This window comes from Myotis davidii, unplaced genomic scaffold (genome assembly GCF_000327345.1).
Source record: "Myotis davidii unplaced genomic scaffold, ASM32734v1 scaffold345, whole genome shotgun sequence".
NCBI lineage: Eukaryota > Metazoa > Chordata > Mammalia > Chiroptera > Vespertilionidae > Myotis > Myotis davidii.
The window spans coordinates 1245878-1260371 of record NW_006296540.1 but is presented as its reverse complement, the minus strand read 5'-3'; the positions used below and the strand labels follow the sequence as shown (position 1 = coordinate 1260371).

The following is a 14494-nucleotide window of genomic DNA, read 5'->3' as shown; positions in this document are numbered from 1 at the left end:
CGTAGAAAGGTTTCTACTTTTTTAAAATTGTATTTATGTTTTAGTAAGAAGAGTTTTTAAGTTAAATTTATTGGGGGGGGGCATTGGTTAATAGGATACTATCAGTTTCAAGTGTACATTTCTATGATATGTTCATTGCATTATGGTAAAAAGATTTTATAATAAAAGTATGAATAGCACTGTTTCATAACAGTTATTTCCTAGACCTTCTCCCACTTTCCTCTAAGTTAACTTATTTTTCTCTCTCTCTTTTTCCCCCCTCCAGGATGGAAGTATGATGTGATGGACATAACTATGGGATACTGTGTGGGTACACGGCCTCCTCCTTCTTGCCTCATCCTCCTGCTTCTCAAGCTCTTGGCCACTGTCTCCCAGGGGCTGCCGGGGACAGGGCCCCTGGGCTTCCACTTCACACATTCTGTTTACAATGCTACAGTGTATGAGAACTCAGCAGCCAGGACCTACATCAACAGTCAGAGTAGAATGGGCATCACCTTAATTGATCTGTCCTGGGATATCAAATACAGAATAGTATCTGGAGATGAGGAAGGCTTTTTCAAAGCAGAAGAAGTCATCATTGCAGATTTCTGTTTTCTCAGAATAAGAACTAAAGGCGGGAATTCTGCCATATTGAATAGGGAGATTCAGGACAATTATTTATTGATAATAAAAGGTTCTGTCAGAGGGGAGGATTTGGAAGCATGGACCAAAGTGAATATCCAGGTTTTAGATATGAATGATCTGAGACCTTTGTTTTCACCCACCACATACTCTGTTACAATAGCAGAAAGCACACCTCTAAGGACTAGTGTCGCCCAGGTGACAGCAACAGATGCGGATATCGGTTCCAACGGGGAGTTCTACTACTACTTTAAAAACAAAGTTGATCTCTTTTCTGTTCACCCCACGAGTGGTGTCATCTCTTTAAGCGGACGGTTAAATTATGATGAAAAGAACAGGTACGATCTGGAAATTTTGGCTGTGGACCGAGGGATGAAACTCTATGGAAACAACGGAGTGAGCAGTACTGCAAAGCTTTATGTTCACATTGAACGGATAAATGAACACGCCCCGACTCTCCATGTGGTCACTCATGTTCCTTTCTCACTGGACAAAGAGCCGACATATGCGGTGGTGACCGTCGATGACCTAGATGAGGGGGCCAATGGAGAGATTGAGTCTGTTTCCATTGTGGCTGGGGATCCTTTAGATCAGTTCTTCCTGACTAAGGAAGGAAAGTGGATACACGAATATAAGATTAAGGAGAGAAAACAGGTTGACTGGGCGAGCTTTCCCTATGGCTGCAATCTCACTCTTCAAGCAAAAGACAAGGGTTCGCCGCAGAAATCCTCTGCCATCAAGATAGTCCACATTGCCAACCCCAGGAGAGACACAGTCCCAATTAGATTTGAAAAAGAAATGTACGATGTGAGCATCAGTGAATTTTCCCCTCCTGGTGTTGTGGTTGCTATAGTAAAATTAAGTCCCGAACCGCTGGATGTGGAATACAAATTGTCACCCGGGGAGGATGCACAGTATTTTAAAATTAATCCTCAGTCAGGTCTCATTGTCACAGCACAGCCGCTGAATACCATTAAGAAGGAGGTTTATAAACTGGCGGTGACCAACAAGGAAGGGGATTTAAAAGCACAAGTCACCATTGGCATAGAAGACGCGAACGACCACACCCCAGAATTTCAGCAGCCACTGTATGATGCTTTTGTGAATGAAAGTGTTCCAGTGGGAACAAGCGTCCTGATGGTTTCAGCTTCTGATAAGGATAAAGGAGAAAATGGGTACATCACCTACAGTATCGCCAGCCTGAATATGTTGCCGTTTGCCATTAACCAGTTCACAGGGGTTATTAGCACAACCGAAGAGCTGGATTTTGAATCCTCTCCAGAAACTTACAGGTTCATTGTCAGAGCCTCTGACTGGGGTTCCCCATATCGCCATGAAAGTGAGGTAAATGTGACTATTCAAATAGGAAACGTCAATGACAACACCCCTCTCTTTGAGAAAGTGGCTTGCCAGGGAGTTCTTTCGTATGATTTCCCAGTTGGGGGTCACATCACAGCTGTCTCAGCCATTGATATTGATGAACTTGAACTTGTAAAGTACAAAATCATCTCTGGAAATGAACTTGGTTTCTTTTATTTAAACCCCGACTCTGGTGTTTTACAGCTTAAAAAGTCACTGATGAATTCTGGCATTAAAAATGGTCAGTTTGCCCTCAGGATTACAGCGACCGATGGGGAGAATTTTGCGGATCCCATGTCTGTAAACATTTCAGTCCTACATGGGAAGGTGTCTTCAAAGAGCTTCAGTTGCAGAGAAACTCGTGTGGCTCAAAAGCTGGCAGAGAAACTACTCATTAAGGCAAAAGCAAATGGGAAACTGAATCTGGAGGATGGATTTCTTGACTTTTATTCAATTAATAGGCAAGGACCACATTTTGACAAGTCATTTCCCTCTGATGTGGCTGTGAAGGAGAATCTGCCAGTTGGTGCTAACATCCTGAAGATTAAAGCCTATGATGCCGACTCTGGCTTCAATGGAAAGGTGCTATTTACAATATCTGATGGCAACACGGATAGTTGCTTTAATATTGATATGGAGACTGGGCAACTTAAAGTCCTTATGCCCATGGATCGAGAGCACACAGACCTCTATCTCCTTAATATCACCATCTATGACTTAGGAAATCCACAGAAATCTTCATGGAGGTTGCTGACCATCAATGTGGAGGATGCTAATGACAATAGCCCAATTTTTCTTCAAGACGGTTACACAGTTAACATTCTTGAAAGTTCAAGTATTGGCACTGAGATTATACAAGTGGAAGCCAGAGACAAAGACCTGGGCTCTAATGGTGAAGTCACTTACTCAGTTTTGACAGACACACAGCAATTTGCCATCAACAGCTCAACTGGAATCGTTTACGTAGCTGATCAATTAGACCGGGAATCCAAAGCAAACTACTCATTAAAAATAGAAGCCAGAGACAAGGCAGAAAGTGGCCAACAGCTCTTTTCAGTTGTCACTCTTAAGGTGTTTCTGGATGATGTCAATGACTGCTCCCCAGCCTTCATTCCCAGCAGCTATAGCGTGAAGGTTCTTGAAGATCTCCCCGTGGGCACTGTCATTGCTTGGCTGGAGACCCACGATCCAGATCTTGGACTGGGGGGTCAAGTGCGCTATTCTTTGGTCAATGACTATAACGGGAGATTTGAAATCGATAAAGCAAGTGGCGCCATTCGCTTGAGCAAAGAGCTGGATTATGAAAAGCAGCAGTTCTACAATCTCACGGTTCGGGCTAAAGACAAAGGGCGGCCTGTCTCTCTGTCATCGGTTTCCTTTGTTGAGGTGGAAGTGGTGGATGTCAATGAAAATCTCCATACCCCCTACTTCCCAGACTTTGCTGTGGTTGGATCTGTAAAAGAAAACTTGCGTATTGGAACAAGTGTGCTGCAGGTGACTGCCCGAGATGAGGACTCTGGGAGGGATGGAGAGATCCAGTACTCCATCAGGGATGGCAGTGGTCTTGGAAGGTTCAATATAGATGACGAGAGTGGTAAGTTTCATATTTCGTGTCAGAAGTGTAAGTTTTGCCTCTCACAAATTGTCAAAATGGAAAAGCAAATGGATATTCTCACACACTACAATAGAATGACAAATGCGGTTGTATTTGGTGTGGAGGTGACACAGTAAAAGCTTTTTCTTAGAATACGTTGGTTTAAAAGACCTGCTTATATAGTGATGGTCATTATTTTCAGTGGAGATGTCCTTGTTTTTTGTTCTTATTTGGCACTGTTTCTAGATTATCTCTTGATAAGCATAAGTAATATTCACCTTTGTTGATTGCACTTTTGACTTTCACTAAATTAAGGGCCTTGACAAAGAAAATTACATTCGAATTGGCTTTACCTTAGAAGTGTGAAATAGATTTTCAAATGGCTCTCGTGTACTAATCTTTCCCTTTACAGTAATGCTTTGCTGAAGTGATATCAGTAGCTTGGTCTTCATGTTTCAAGGGCACATCTGGCCCCTTGAACAACAGCATTTGCACTGTATATGCTTCATTAACATAAAGAGACCTGCTTTTATAGATGTTTTCGTGATAGATTAGAGCAGGTGTGTTGTAGATTTTATTTAGTAAATACATTTATTTTAAGATTTTATTTTTAAGAATTTTTTTTTTATATTTTAGAATATGGGGCAGAATTTACCCAATATTATTATTGTCCCCTACCTATTTAATTGCCATCCATCATAATACAGATATGTATATTTTTTCTATTTTTTGTTATTCTTATTATGTGTCCTTTAAGTGTACATGTGCCTGGGCATGTGCATATATGTATATGTTCCTTAATTAGCACTGTGCATTTTTCTAGTCTACTTTGGATTGAAGACATCTCAAAACAGGGGCTGTGTCTTCTTTATTCTCGTGTAAGTGGTAATATTAGCACTTTACAGTCTTCAGGACATACGTGTCTCTATTAAATCATTTTCAACAACACTCACAGGGTGCTTTGTTCCCAGTAATGATGATGATAATTAAAACAGGGAGTGGGAAGGTCCATTATAGGGATACTAACTATACATCAATCACACCAGAAAAAGGATTTGATGCAATCTATGAAATATTGGATAGGAGTTACCAAATGTGTACCCTCACAAATTTAAACTGTAATTTTTGTGTATACCTGGGCTCTGATTATGGGTGGTGTTAAATGATAAAATTTGTCTTCATAGCCATAATAAAGGAAAAAGTAAATGTCAAGAAAATTGGGTTCTGATTCAGCCACCTACTCTATTTTATTATATATAACTTGTTATATGATTTGGAATATATTTTCACCTTTGACATACAAAATGAGCAAGGCTGGGAAGTAATCTTTATTGAGTGTCTACTCTGTGCTAATACTTTATTACTACTAATAATAATGATTTCTTTGAATACTTACTGTGGGCAGTAAAATGTTTGAAGGGCTTTATAATCGTGTCTTATTTATTTCTCCCAATAGCCCCATGAGTAGAACTAATAATGAACTCCTGAACTGACATTCAGAGAAGGTATATAATTCGAGTCAGGTTTAAAACTTAGCTCTGAGTGCTGCAGTATATTATGCTGTCTGCCATCTAGAGCCGATATGGACTTCCTTGCATGTTCCTACATATATTTGAATTTGGTATTGATCTAAAATCTGTAAGACAATAAAGTGTTGAACAGATTTTAAAGTCCTTAAACCCTGGGCTCATTGGCTGATGACACAGGTCATTAATCACCTTTCTGTCTCCCTTAGAGTCCCATTGTTTGTGTGGCTTTCCTGTTAGAGAAGCTTACCTTTGGGACCCAGGTGGATGTGGGCATTTGGTCAGCAGGGAGGCGTTGGACTGAATCATTAACTACTGCTGGCTAGCTGACTACACTAAGCCACGTTGAGCCATTTTATTAGGAAGTTTCATCTTGGTGTAGCCCGATACAGGGAAGAACAGGAACAATTTGGTGAAAGTGGCCTAGATTTCCTCCGTTTGTACCATGTTATTTTGTTCTCATCTTGGGTGTTATTTCAGAAAAATGTGTGTATCGTTTCCTCTGATGATATAGCTTCCCAGGGGATTCTTCACTTCAGGAGTTTGAGGTCCTTTACCTCTCTTGAGAAAACACCTCACTGCTCTGCATTTGTTCTGTTAGATCAGTGATGGCGAACCTTTTGAGCTCGGCGTGTCAGCATTTTGAAAAACCATAACTTAACTCTGGTGCCGTGTCACATATAGAAATTTTTTGATATTTGCAACTATAGTAAAACAAGACTTATATTTTTGATATTTATTTTATATATTTAAATGCCATTTAACAAAGAAAAATCAACCAAAAAAAATGGTGTAATAGGTTTGCCATCACTGTGTTAGATCCTAAAGTACATACAATGCACTTTGCCATGGATGATAATAGTGCCATGTACATTTTGACATTGCTGTGTGACTTAAAAGCTCGTTCTTGGGAACGTTCACTCCTCTGGGTTAAAGAGAAGCTGTGGGAGTCATGTCTGCTCACATGCCCACGAGAGGACATAGATGGATCTCTCCTAATACAGTGCTCTTTTGGGGGCATTCATTACATATGTTTCTGATTTACTTTCCCAGAGGATTTTTAATATTTAAAACTATAGTGGCATTGTCCTTTTCCACTTTCATTTTGTTTCCTTCTCTTAGAAAGTAAAATTATGCTTTTCTCTATATGATAGAAAAAAAGTTGTGGCTTGATATTGAAGTTTTTAATGAAGGTTAGAATTTCCATATAATAATATTCTTAATCATCTTACTTCCTCCCCTCTCACCTCTTATAGATTTTAATAGCTGAGCCCAAGACGTTGATGAGGAATGATTGCCTGGACTTGTGTTAGGGAGATGCTAGGGTTAAGAAGTTTGGCTAATGTACACCCAATAGGAGAGACGTCATCACCATGGTGCTGTTGGGTTTGCACTTCTGTTGAATGATCCATAAGCTCTTGGTTTCCCAGTGTTAAAAATCATGGCTTGGGCTGCTGGCAGAGTGAACAGCTATTTAGCCCTGCAGCTGTTACTGAGACTGTAGTTCAGACTCCGTTGTCTCCATTTGACCCTTGGGCATAGAATGGCCTAAACTTGTTTGGATTTTTGTCTTTCAAGAACCTTTAAGTCAGCTGCCAAAGGTTACTTAATAGCTCACATTGTCTAGTGGTTCTCAAATTTAGGAGTGCACATGAATCAGCTACAGAGTTTGTTAACAATGCAGATTCCCAGGGCCAAGTCCCAAAGATTCCGATTCAGTAGGTCTGGGCTAGGAGCCCAGGATTCTTCATTCAGGCACTCCAAGCATTCCCTTTGCGTGTGGTTCGGAAACACTATCCTAAATTTACTTGGCCTCTTCAGAGAGTGTCTACCAGGTTATATCTTTCCTGTAGAGTCTTTTTCCTTATTCTTTGGAAAGGCAGGGAATTGAGCTCATATTTTATTTTATTTTTTTTAAATATATTTTATTGATTTTTTACAGAGAGGAAGGGAGAGAGATAGAGAGCTAGAAACATCGATGAGAGAGAGACATCGATCAGCTGCCTCCTGCACATCTCCTACTGGGGAGGTGCCCGCAACCTAGGCACATGCCCTTGACCGGAATCGAACCTGGGACCCTTCAGTCCGCAGGCCGACGCTCTATCCACTGAGCCAAACCGGCTTCGGCGATTGAGCTCATATTTTAGATAAATTTCCTTATTAGTTGAGTGTTACAATCCAGATAAATCTTCTATCATTTATTAGCAATGATAGTTTCCTGAATGCCTTCCCAATGGATCAAAAATCTATTTCTGTGCCTCAGTAATTGCATGCTTCTGTTTTGTGAAACTGCGTGTGCTGGGATTAGGTGATCCATTTAGTAATTTTATGTTCTCCACGTTTCTGGAACTCAGTGAACAAAACCATACCTTTGCAGTTCTTTACCACTCACAGGCATTTAATAAATGTTTAATAATGTTCACAATAAATGGATTAACGGTGGGGCCCACCCACAGTGGATTTGATCACAATTTAAATTACTAGTCTGGAAGACTCAATGTAATCATTGTTTCCTTCACTAAGAATGCATTCTTATTCTTTGACACAACAGGAATTCATATTCTTTAATGTTTAGGTTTTAGATGGCTTAGAAAGCACACATTATCTATTTTACACTGTTATTTTCTACTAGATTCTTTTGCAAGCTGTAAACTTAAGCAATGATTTCACCATTTTTATTTACTTAAGATTAAAGAAATGCTTAATTGAGATAAATAATTTCTAGTTTAGGACATTAATCATATATAATTGGGAAGATATTTTTGCCATCCATTATTGCTAATTATATTATTTTTTTTATTTATCAAGTATCTATTATATGCCAGGCACTGTGCTGGGTGCTTTATGGACACTGTTTATAATTGTCATAGTAGTTCAGCAAGGTCAAGTTTAATGATGCTTGCCCAGTTAAGGTCATGCACCTGGACAGTATCTGAGCTGGGATTGGAACTCCAGAAATGGGCACCAAATGTCATTTTAATCACTCTTTTTCCACTCCAGCATGCCGTAAGAACCTTTATAAACATGCATTGGTCACATTTTTCTGTATCATGATGACTGCATAACAACCAGTCACAACATTTCAGTGGCTTATCGATACAGACTTTTTCCCCTTGCTCCTGAGACTGGGGAACAGTTGAAGCAGCCCTGTTGCAGGCTGTGAACTGAGTGTATGTTCCACATGTCTTCCTGTTGCAGGATGCAGGCCGAAGGAGTGCACAGCTATCTGGGATGTGATGTTCTCAAAGGGGAGATCAGGCATGAGACGGCTGCTGAAACCTGCAGTGCCTCTTAAAGCCTCTGCTTAGAACGGGCTCACATCCTATTAGCCAGAGCAGGCCCTTAGGGGTAAGGTCAGCATGGAGGCGGGGCAGCGAAGAATATTTCTATAGAGGGAGGGAGGGAAGAGGAATGAATACTTACAGAGCCTGACATAGCCTCTGACAACTCTCATTATGGTCTTGATAACCTAAAATTAATCGGGTGCTACCTATGTGTAAGGCCCTGGGCCAACCACTAGAGACACATACAGCTACAGGTGGAATGCCTGGGCCTTCCAGGCCAGGAAGTTTCCCAGTCTGTCTGAGAGGCCAGAATGCAGCTGCTGGTGATGGTGCTGGTGGCGATGGCTGCAGTGGTCAACTGTGACAAGTTCTGTGCAAATGCTTTATACAGATGGTCTCATTCAGTTGTCTCATAAGGTAGGGGCGGTTGTGTTCTTATTTTTACACATCTGGTATTTTAAAAGGAAAAACATGCACCCACATTGACCTTTCTTTATATTGAGGTTCTAGACAGCACTTCCCCAGCTTCTGTGAGCCTAGAATGCTTTCTTTATTGCGAATGTTTTGATAGAATCAGCAGAGACTTAGGTCTAATGAGCACTTTGGTTCAAACAGACACCTGTAATAAGTTTCTCATAGTCATTAAGCACTGTAAACCTAACGACTCCTTTTGTGTGCAGACCATTCCAATGATATCTACAGCTTTATGGTTGTGTTTAGTATCTGTGCTAGCTTTCTCCCTTTTGCCACTCGAGATTCACTCTCCACCCTCCTTTCTGCTTCATGTCCAGGAAGGAGCCTGAGCTCATCGGCCAGTGGGCTCCTTTGCTCCCTGACATCTGTTGGTTCTGCCGGTGGGAACATGGAGAGGATGAAAGAGAGTTCGTTCAGGTTATTTCTCCCTTTGACTCATTCCACACTGGTTACTGTAAACTGGCTGCCCCCCCACCCCCCACCCCAACCCCCCATCGATGGGAAGAAAGAGCTCCCTACTGTTATCAACTCTTGAGCACAGCATCTGTTTTTTAATTATGATTCCTTTTTTCTACACCCTGCCCACACCTTTGTAAACAGCCTATTTGTTCAATGCTTCTCTCAATTACCCACTTTGAGTGTACCATCTGTTTTCTGACGGGACCCTGGCTGATAAAATATGTTTCGTATGTAAATATCCTAAAACAAATTTTAAGTTTAAAAGCATCTTTAAAGCTGATGTGGTCTAACAACTCCTACTAATTCCAGTCTCTGTGATGCTGCTCTGTGTGTTAGCACATTCCACTGGAGAAACAACAGAATAAGACTCATTTAGTACTTTCACTTCACAAAGGAAGAAGGTGAACCAGAGGGCTTTGCTTCCCCATCTAGTTTATGTGTTCTCCATCTTCTCTACTTTGAAAAGAAAATGCTTTGCTGAGGATTCTGATCCATCAGGCAGAGGAAAAGGTGGAGCAGCCGGATGGATGGTGTGGTATCAGAATCTCGCAGGCTCCCAAATGTTGAGATGTGGTGCTTTGATCTGCTACAGGGGGAAGATTCATTTCAACTGGTGGCCGGGGAGAAATTCAGACATAAAACTGAGCAGCCTTTATTTAGTTAGTTCAACTGAAGTACTGGTTTCTGGGTGCCAGTGCTGAGTCTAATACTCAGTCTGTAGTCTGTAGTCATCAGCTAGTTAAGAGTGACTGAATGAAAAACAAGGAAGGGAAAATGTGAATTAGAAATATGAGGAGCTTTTTGTCATAGCAGGAACCATTAGTCCCAGCCCAGACATTTAAAGTGTTGGGCAATTCCCATAGTAGCATGATCTTGCATAATCCTATATTATAAAAGGGTAATATGCAAATTGACACTAACGGCAGAATGACCAGAACAACTGCTGGACAAGTCACTATGAGGTACACTGTCCACCTCTTGGTCCCTTTCCCCCACTGGCAGGCTCCTATCATCCAGTGGCAAATGGGGAATGAGGGTTGGGTGGCGTGGCACACGGGTGGCACCAGGCCAAGGCCCCTGCCCCAACAGTCGCCCCACACCAAGGGCAACCCACAGCTGGGGAGGGGCTTGTGAGTGGGAGGGAAAGGCTGACCTCTTGGTTCCTCCTTCTGGCCAGCAGGCTCCGGTCACCCAATGGCGAACGGGGAACCACCGGTGGTGAGTGGCGGTGGAGCCGGGCCTGGCTGGGGGCAGCCAGGGAAGATGACCCTGATCACTCACCAGGCCTAGGGATTGTACTCACGCATGAATTTCGTGCACCAGGCCTCTAGTGTAATAATAATAATAATAAGCTTCCTTTTCCTTCTATTCAGAGGCACTGGAAGTCATATTTTATCTTATGGCGATTCTTCATCTTTCCAGCTTTTTTTCCTCCAACTTGCTTATTAACTTCTCCTTGACAAGTAAAACAGGTGTTACTGGTGGCTTTGGTGCAATTCATGACAATCCCAGAGTAAATGAATTCCCCATCCTCATTCTTTGTTTGAGGTGATATTTTTTACCTCCACCCATCTAAGTCAAAAGAGATTCAATGACTTTTGTCCCACGCTCACCCTTAAAATTTGCCCTTAGGACCAGAGCAAGCAAAGGAGACAAATGAAATTATGTAAACTGACAGGAGAAACATTTCTTGGATCTGGATTTTTAATCTAAGGTCTAGACTTTTTGAACATAATTATTTGAGAGAAAAATAATGAGTCCCAGCAGAGCCTTGAACACTCCACAACACTCAGATGAACTTAGGTCATGTAAGCCAGGTGGGAGAAAGGATTAGAAGCTTCTGGAAGGTAATGAACAGCATGTTTTTATTACTCTTTTCAGCAGGTGCCTTCTTCTTGACCTTTCCTTAACTGTTGTCTGAAGGCAATTTAGGTTTTAATAGAGGACTGTTGGTTCAAATCTATAATTATGTCTGCATCATGTAGCAGGTTCGAGCTGCTATTGTCCCTGTGTAACTAGTAAGTGATAAAAATAATGACCACCATAAAGAGGAAATTTAAATAGGGTGGCAAACCAACAAGCTGGAAACTCCTGTGGTCTTTTCTCTGAAATTGGACTTTCTTTTATTAATGTAATGGAAATTTTTAGTGGCTTACCTGGTCCTTCACGTCACGGTCGTTATTTCTTCAGTGCCAAGTGAAACTGGATTGTTTTTATTTCCTCAGTTAACAGGAATGAAATTCAGGGGTCTAATAAGCAGAGGGTACAAAACCTACCAACTGATTACTTCACATACTAGTGGTTCTTAAAATGTGTGGGATAAATGTCTTGACTCTGGATAGCTCGCATCTCATTTCAGTCTTCTAAAACTAATTTTTGCAAGTGTTTTGAAGATACTTTTATTTATCAATACATTTGGAAGAATTACAGAGTTCGATAAATATTTCTGTGATGCCACTATCTTCACAATGTCTCATTGAAAAAAAAAATGAAATGAAAATTAAAATGGGCTGTAGTCTGTATTTTTAGCTTGCCAGTTTTTATGAAAGCACATCTTATCAACACACAGAATCTACACAGAGTTGTGTGTAGCATTCAGTTCAATTTATATTAAATTCTGGGCACCGGTCAATGAATTATTGAATATAATAGGGCTCTCCAGATTTTCCCTTTGGACATTGGAGGATTTAGTGGCTCCTCTAAGGCCAGTCTTTGTGATTAAACTCACAGATTTTCATTTGCATAATGTAGGTAATATTCTAGTTGCTTTTACAAAGCAGTATGCTGGTGAGAATGATAGAAAAACATTGAACATGAAATGTCTTGGGTCAAAAAGTGAATGTAAGTTGAAGGAGTTAAGCTAAAAATTTGAGGTACACACACACACACACACACACACACACACACATGATATTATGGTAAAAACATAAAGGCGTTGTGCTTTATCCCAAAATCTATAACATAGAGCTTCTACCATTTTTATAGGTTTTTTCTCCACCTGATTCTATTAAAGTCCCCTTCCCTCCCGCCCTCCTTTCTACTCTTTCTGAATAGCAATGGGAAAAAATATTAATGGGTGAGGATTAACCAAAAAACAAAGAAAAATAAAATTTAAAAATAGTAAGTACAGAAAGGTTATTTTGTTTTCCTCCAGTGTTGCTGATTTAAATTTGTGTTTTATTATTGATAGTTTAGAAATGTTTTTCCTATGGTGACACAAGTACTAGTCCTTCGTTTCCATGCTATAGTGGTATGTGCCTCAGTGTAGTATGTAGTAGGCGTGTTTTTGGAATCATTTCTACATTGGGATGACTAACAATTTGACTGTACATGGAATTGATGGTGAACCACATAAACATATGCCACTAACTTCAAACTAAATGTATCCTCAACTCAATTCTCCCTTGAATAGATGGCCCAGATGCCTGCAGCCACACTACCTGATGATGGGAAATGTCACTGGAGGAGAAAAAAGGAAAAAAAAATTAAGTTATTGTTGTTAAAATATACTACTTTTGCAAAAATGTTTAACCATGAGATATATTGCCAGGGTCCTACATAGGGCTTGGAAGCTTCAACTTTGACACTTCCTGTTAAATCTGCATCTGCCTGCCTAGCAATGTCAGTACATGAACACTTTTCGAAAAAAGTAAGTCTTCAAGATCATCACGGAAGAATGACTATGCTTGGCCAGGCCACAAAGACTGGTCCTGATTTGAAAATCTGTGACAGCTAGACCAGATTCAATGTTTCTGTCACTCTCATATATTATTAAACCAGCAGACAAACCTGTGTGAAGGATGTAAATTCAAGGTGACATCTGAGTGGATCTGACCCCCAGGTGTCTCCAAGGAGGGTGTCCTGGAAATTCTGTTGCCAACTGTACTGGACGTGTGAGAAAATCTCTAAGTTTAAGAAATACAGTCGTGAGCTCTGTCCTTTCAGAGCAGATGGCTGGTGAGAGAATGACATTGTTCAGTGGGCCCACTCTTTTTTATGACACCTACTTGGCAGTTCACTACTGAGAATACATCTGGACCTGGAAGCAAATACAAGGGCCTTTGAAAGGTCTGTTAATGACGGTCGCAGAGTTCTTTCCCTTAGACTCATCATCTCTATACTAAAACCTGACTTGGGGGTTTTCCCACAAATCACATGGGTTTCACTGAACCATAGTTTCCATATTACTATCAAATTTTATTATAGATAATCTAATGTATTGCTATTATAATGTACACATAAGTAGCACATCTCACGATCAGTAATTTTAATATCCCTGGGCTGCTGGGATTGGTAGGATGTTTCTGATTTCCTTGACTCTACCTTTGTAAAAACCCTGTGGTTACTAAAAATAAACCTTGACTTTCAGTCAACTTCCAAATGGAATTATATACTTGGGATATCATATCATACTTGAACCAGTATGAGGCCCTGAGATCCTGAATGAAGCTTGGTGATAGAGAGTAAGTTAGCCTTAAGTATGTGGATGCCCTGCTCTTGTGCATGATATTGCCCATCTTTCCCCAAACCTGGCTGGAGTTAGAGATTTCTCACACCATGAGGATATTTCTAAAGGAATATTTACTACATGGTTAAACTGAATGAGCCTTAAAATGAAAAGAGTAGTTAAATGATGAATACCAATTTCATAAAGCATTGTTCTAGTTGCTAAAAGTGCAGGTGTAGTCCCTTTTCTGTCTGTCTGGTAGTTTTATCCTAGAGGGCAAATACTCAGAATCATACTAGGTGAGAGTTCCCTTTATAGTCCCTAAATTGCTGTGTTTCAATCAAGGGTGTTGATACTAAGTCAGAATTCTATATTCCACAGTCACACAGCATGATTCAAAAATGTGTAGTAATAAGTTAATTAAGAATTTGGGAGCCCATCACTTCATCACCACACAGCTTAGTAACTGATCATTATAATGAAAACTCCCACCCCTTATCGAGGCTCTCCTTCTCTGGAAAACAGACCTGAGGCAAAAGTTACAATACGTGCTCATGTTTTATTGAGGCTGTGGATTCCAGTGGAGCAAGGGTGAGAGGAAAAAGGAAGCCAGATTGGAAAGAAGGGAGACCAAACATAAAGTGGAGGGTTATCGAATTGCCCATAGCTTCAACGTCTTTCTCAGTTACTGTATGTCTCCGGGGAGGCTGAATGATGCCTAGAATTGAAG

The 14494-nt window shown here is 40.6% G+C and overlaps 1 protein-coding gene across 1 annotated transcript in view; it reads left to right on the top strand.

Annotated features, from left to right (window-relative positions):
• Window positions 1–270: 270 nt before the first annotated feature.
• The window catches only part of FAT3 (FAT atypical cadherin 3), a 520386-nt gene continuing 506162 nt past the window's right edge, over window positions 271–14494 (top strand). Inside the window, exon 1 of the mRNA XM_015569255.1 lies at window positions 271–3574. Within this exon, the coding sequence (XP_015424741.1) occupies window positions 283–3574 (3292 nt within the window). The 5' untranslated portion in view covers window positions 271–282. The remainder of the gene's footprint in view (window positions 3575–14494) is intronic.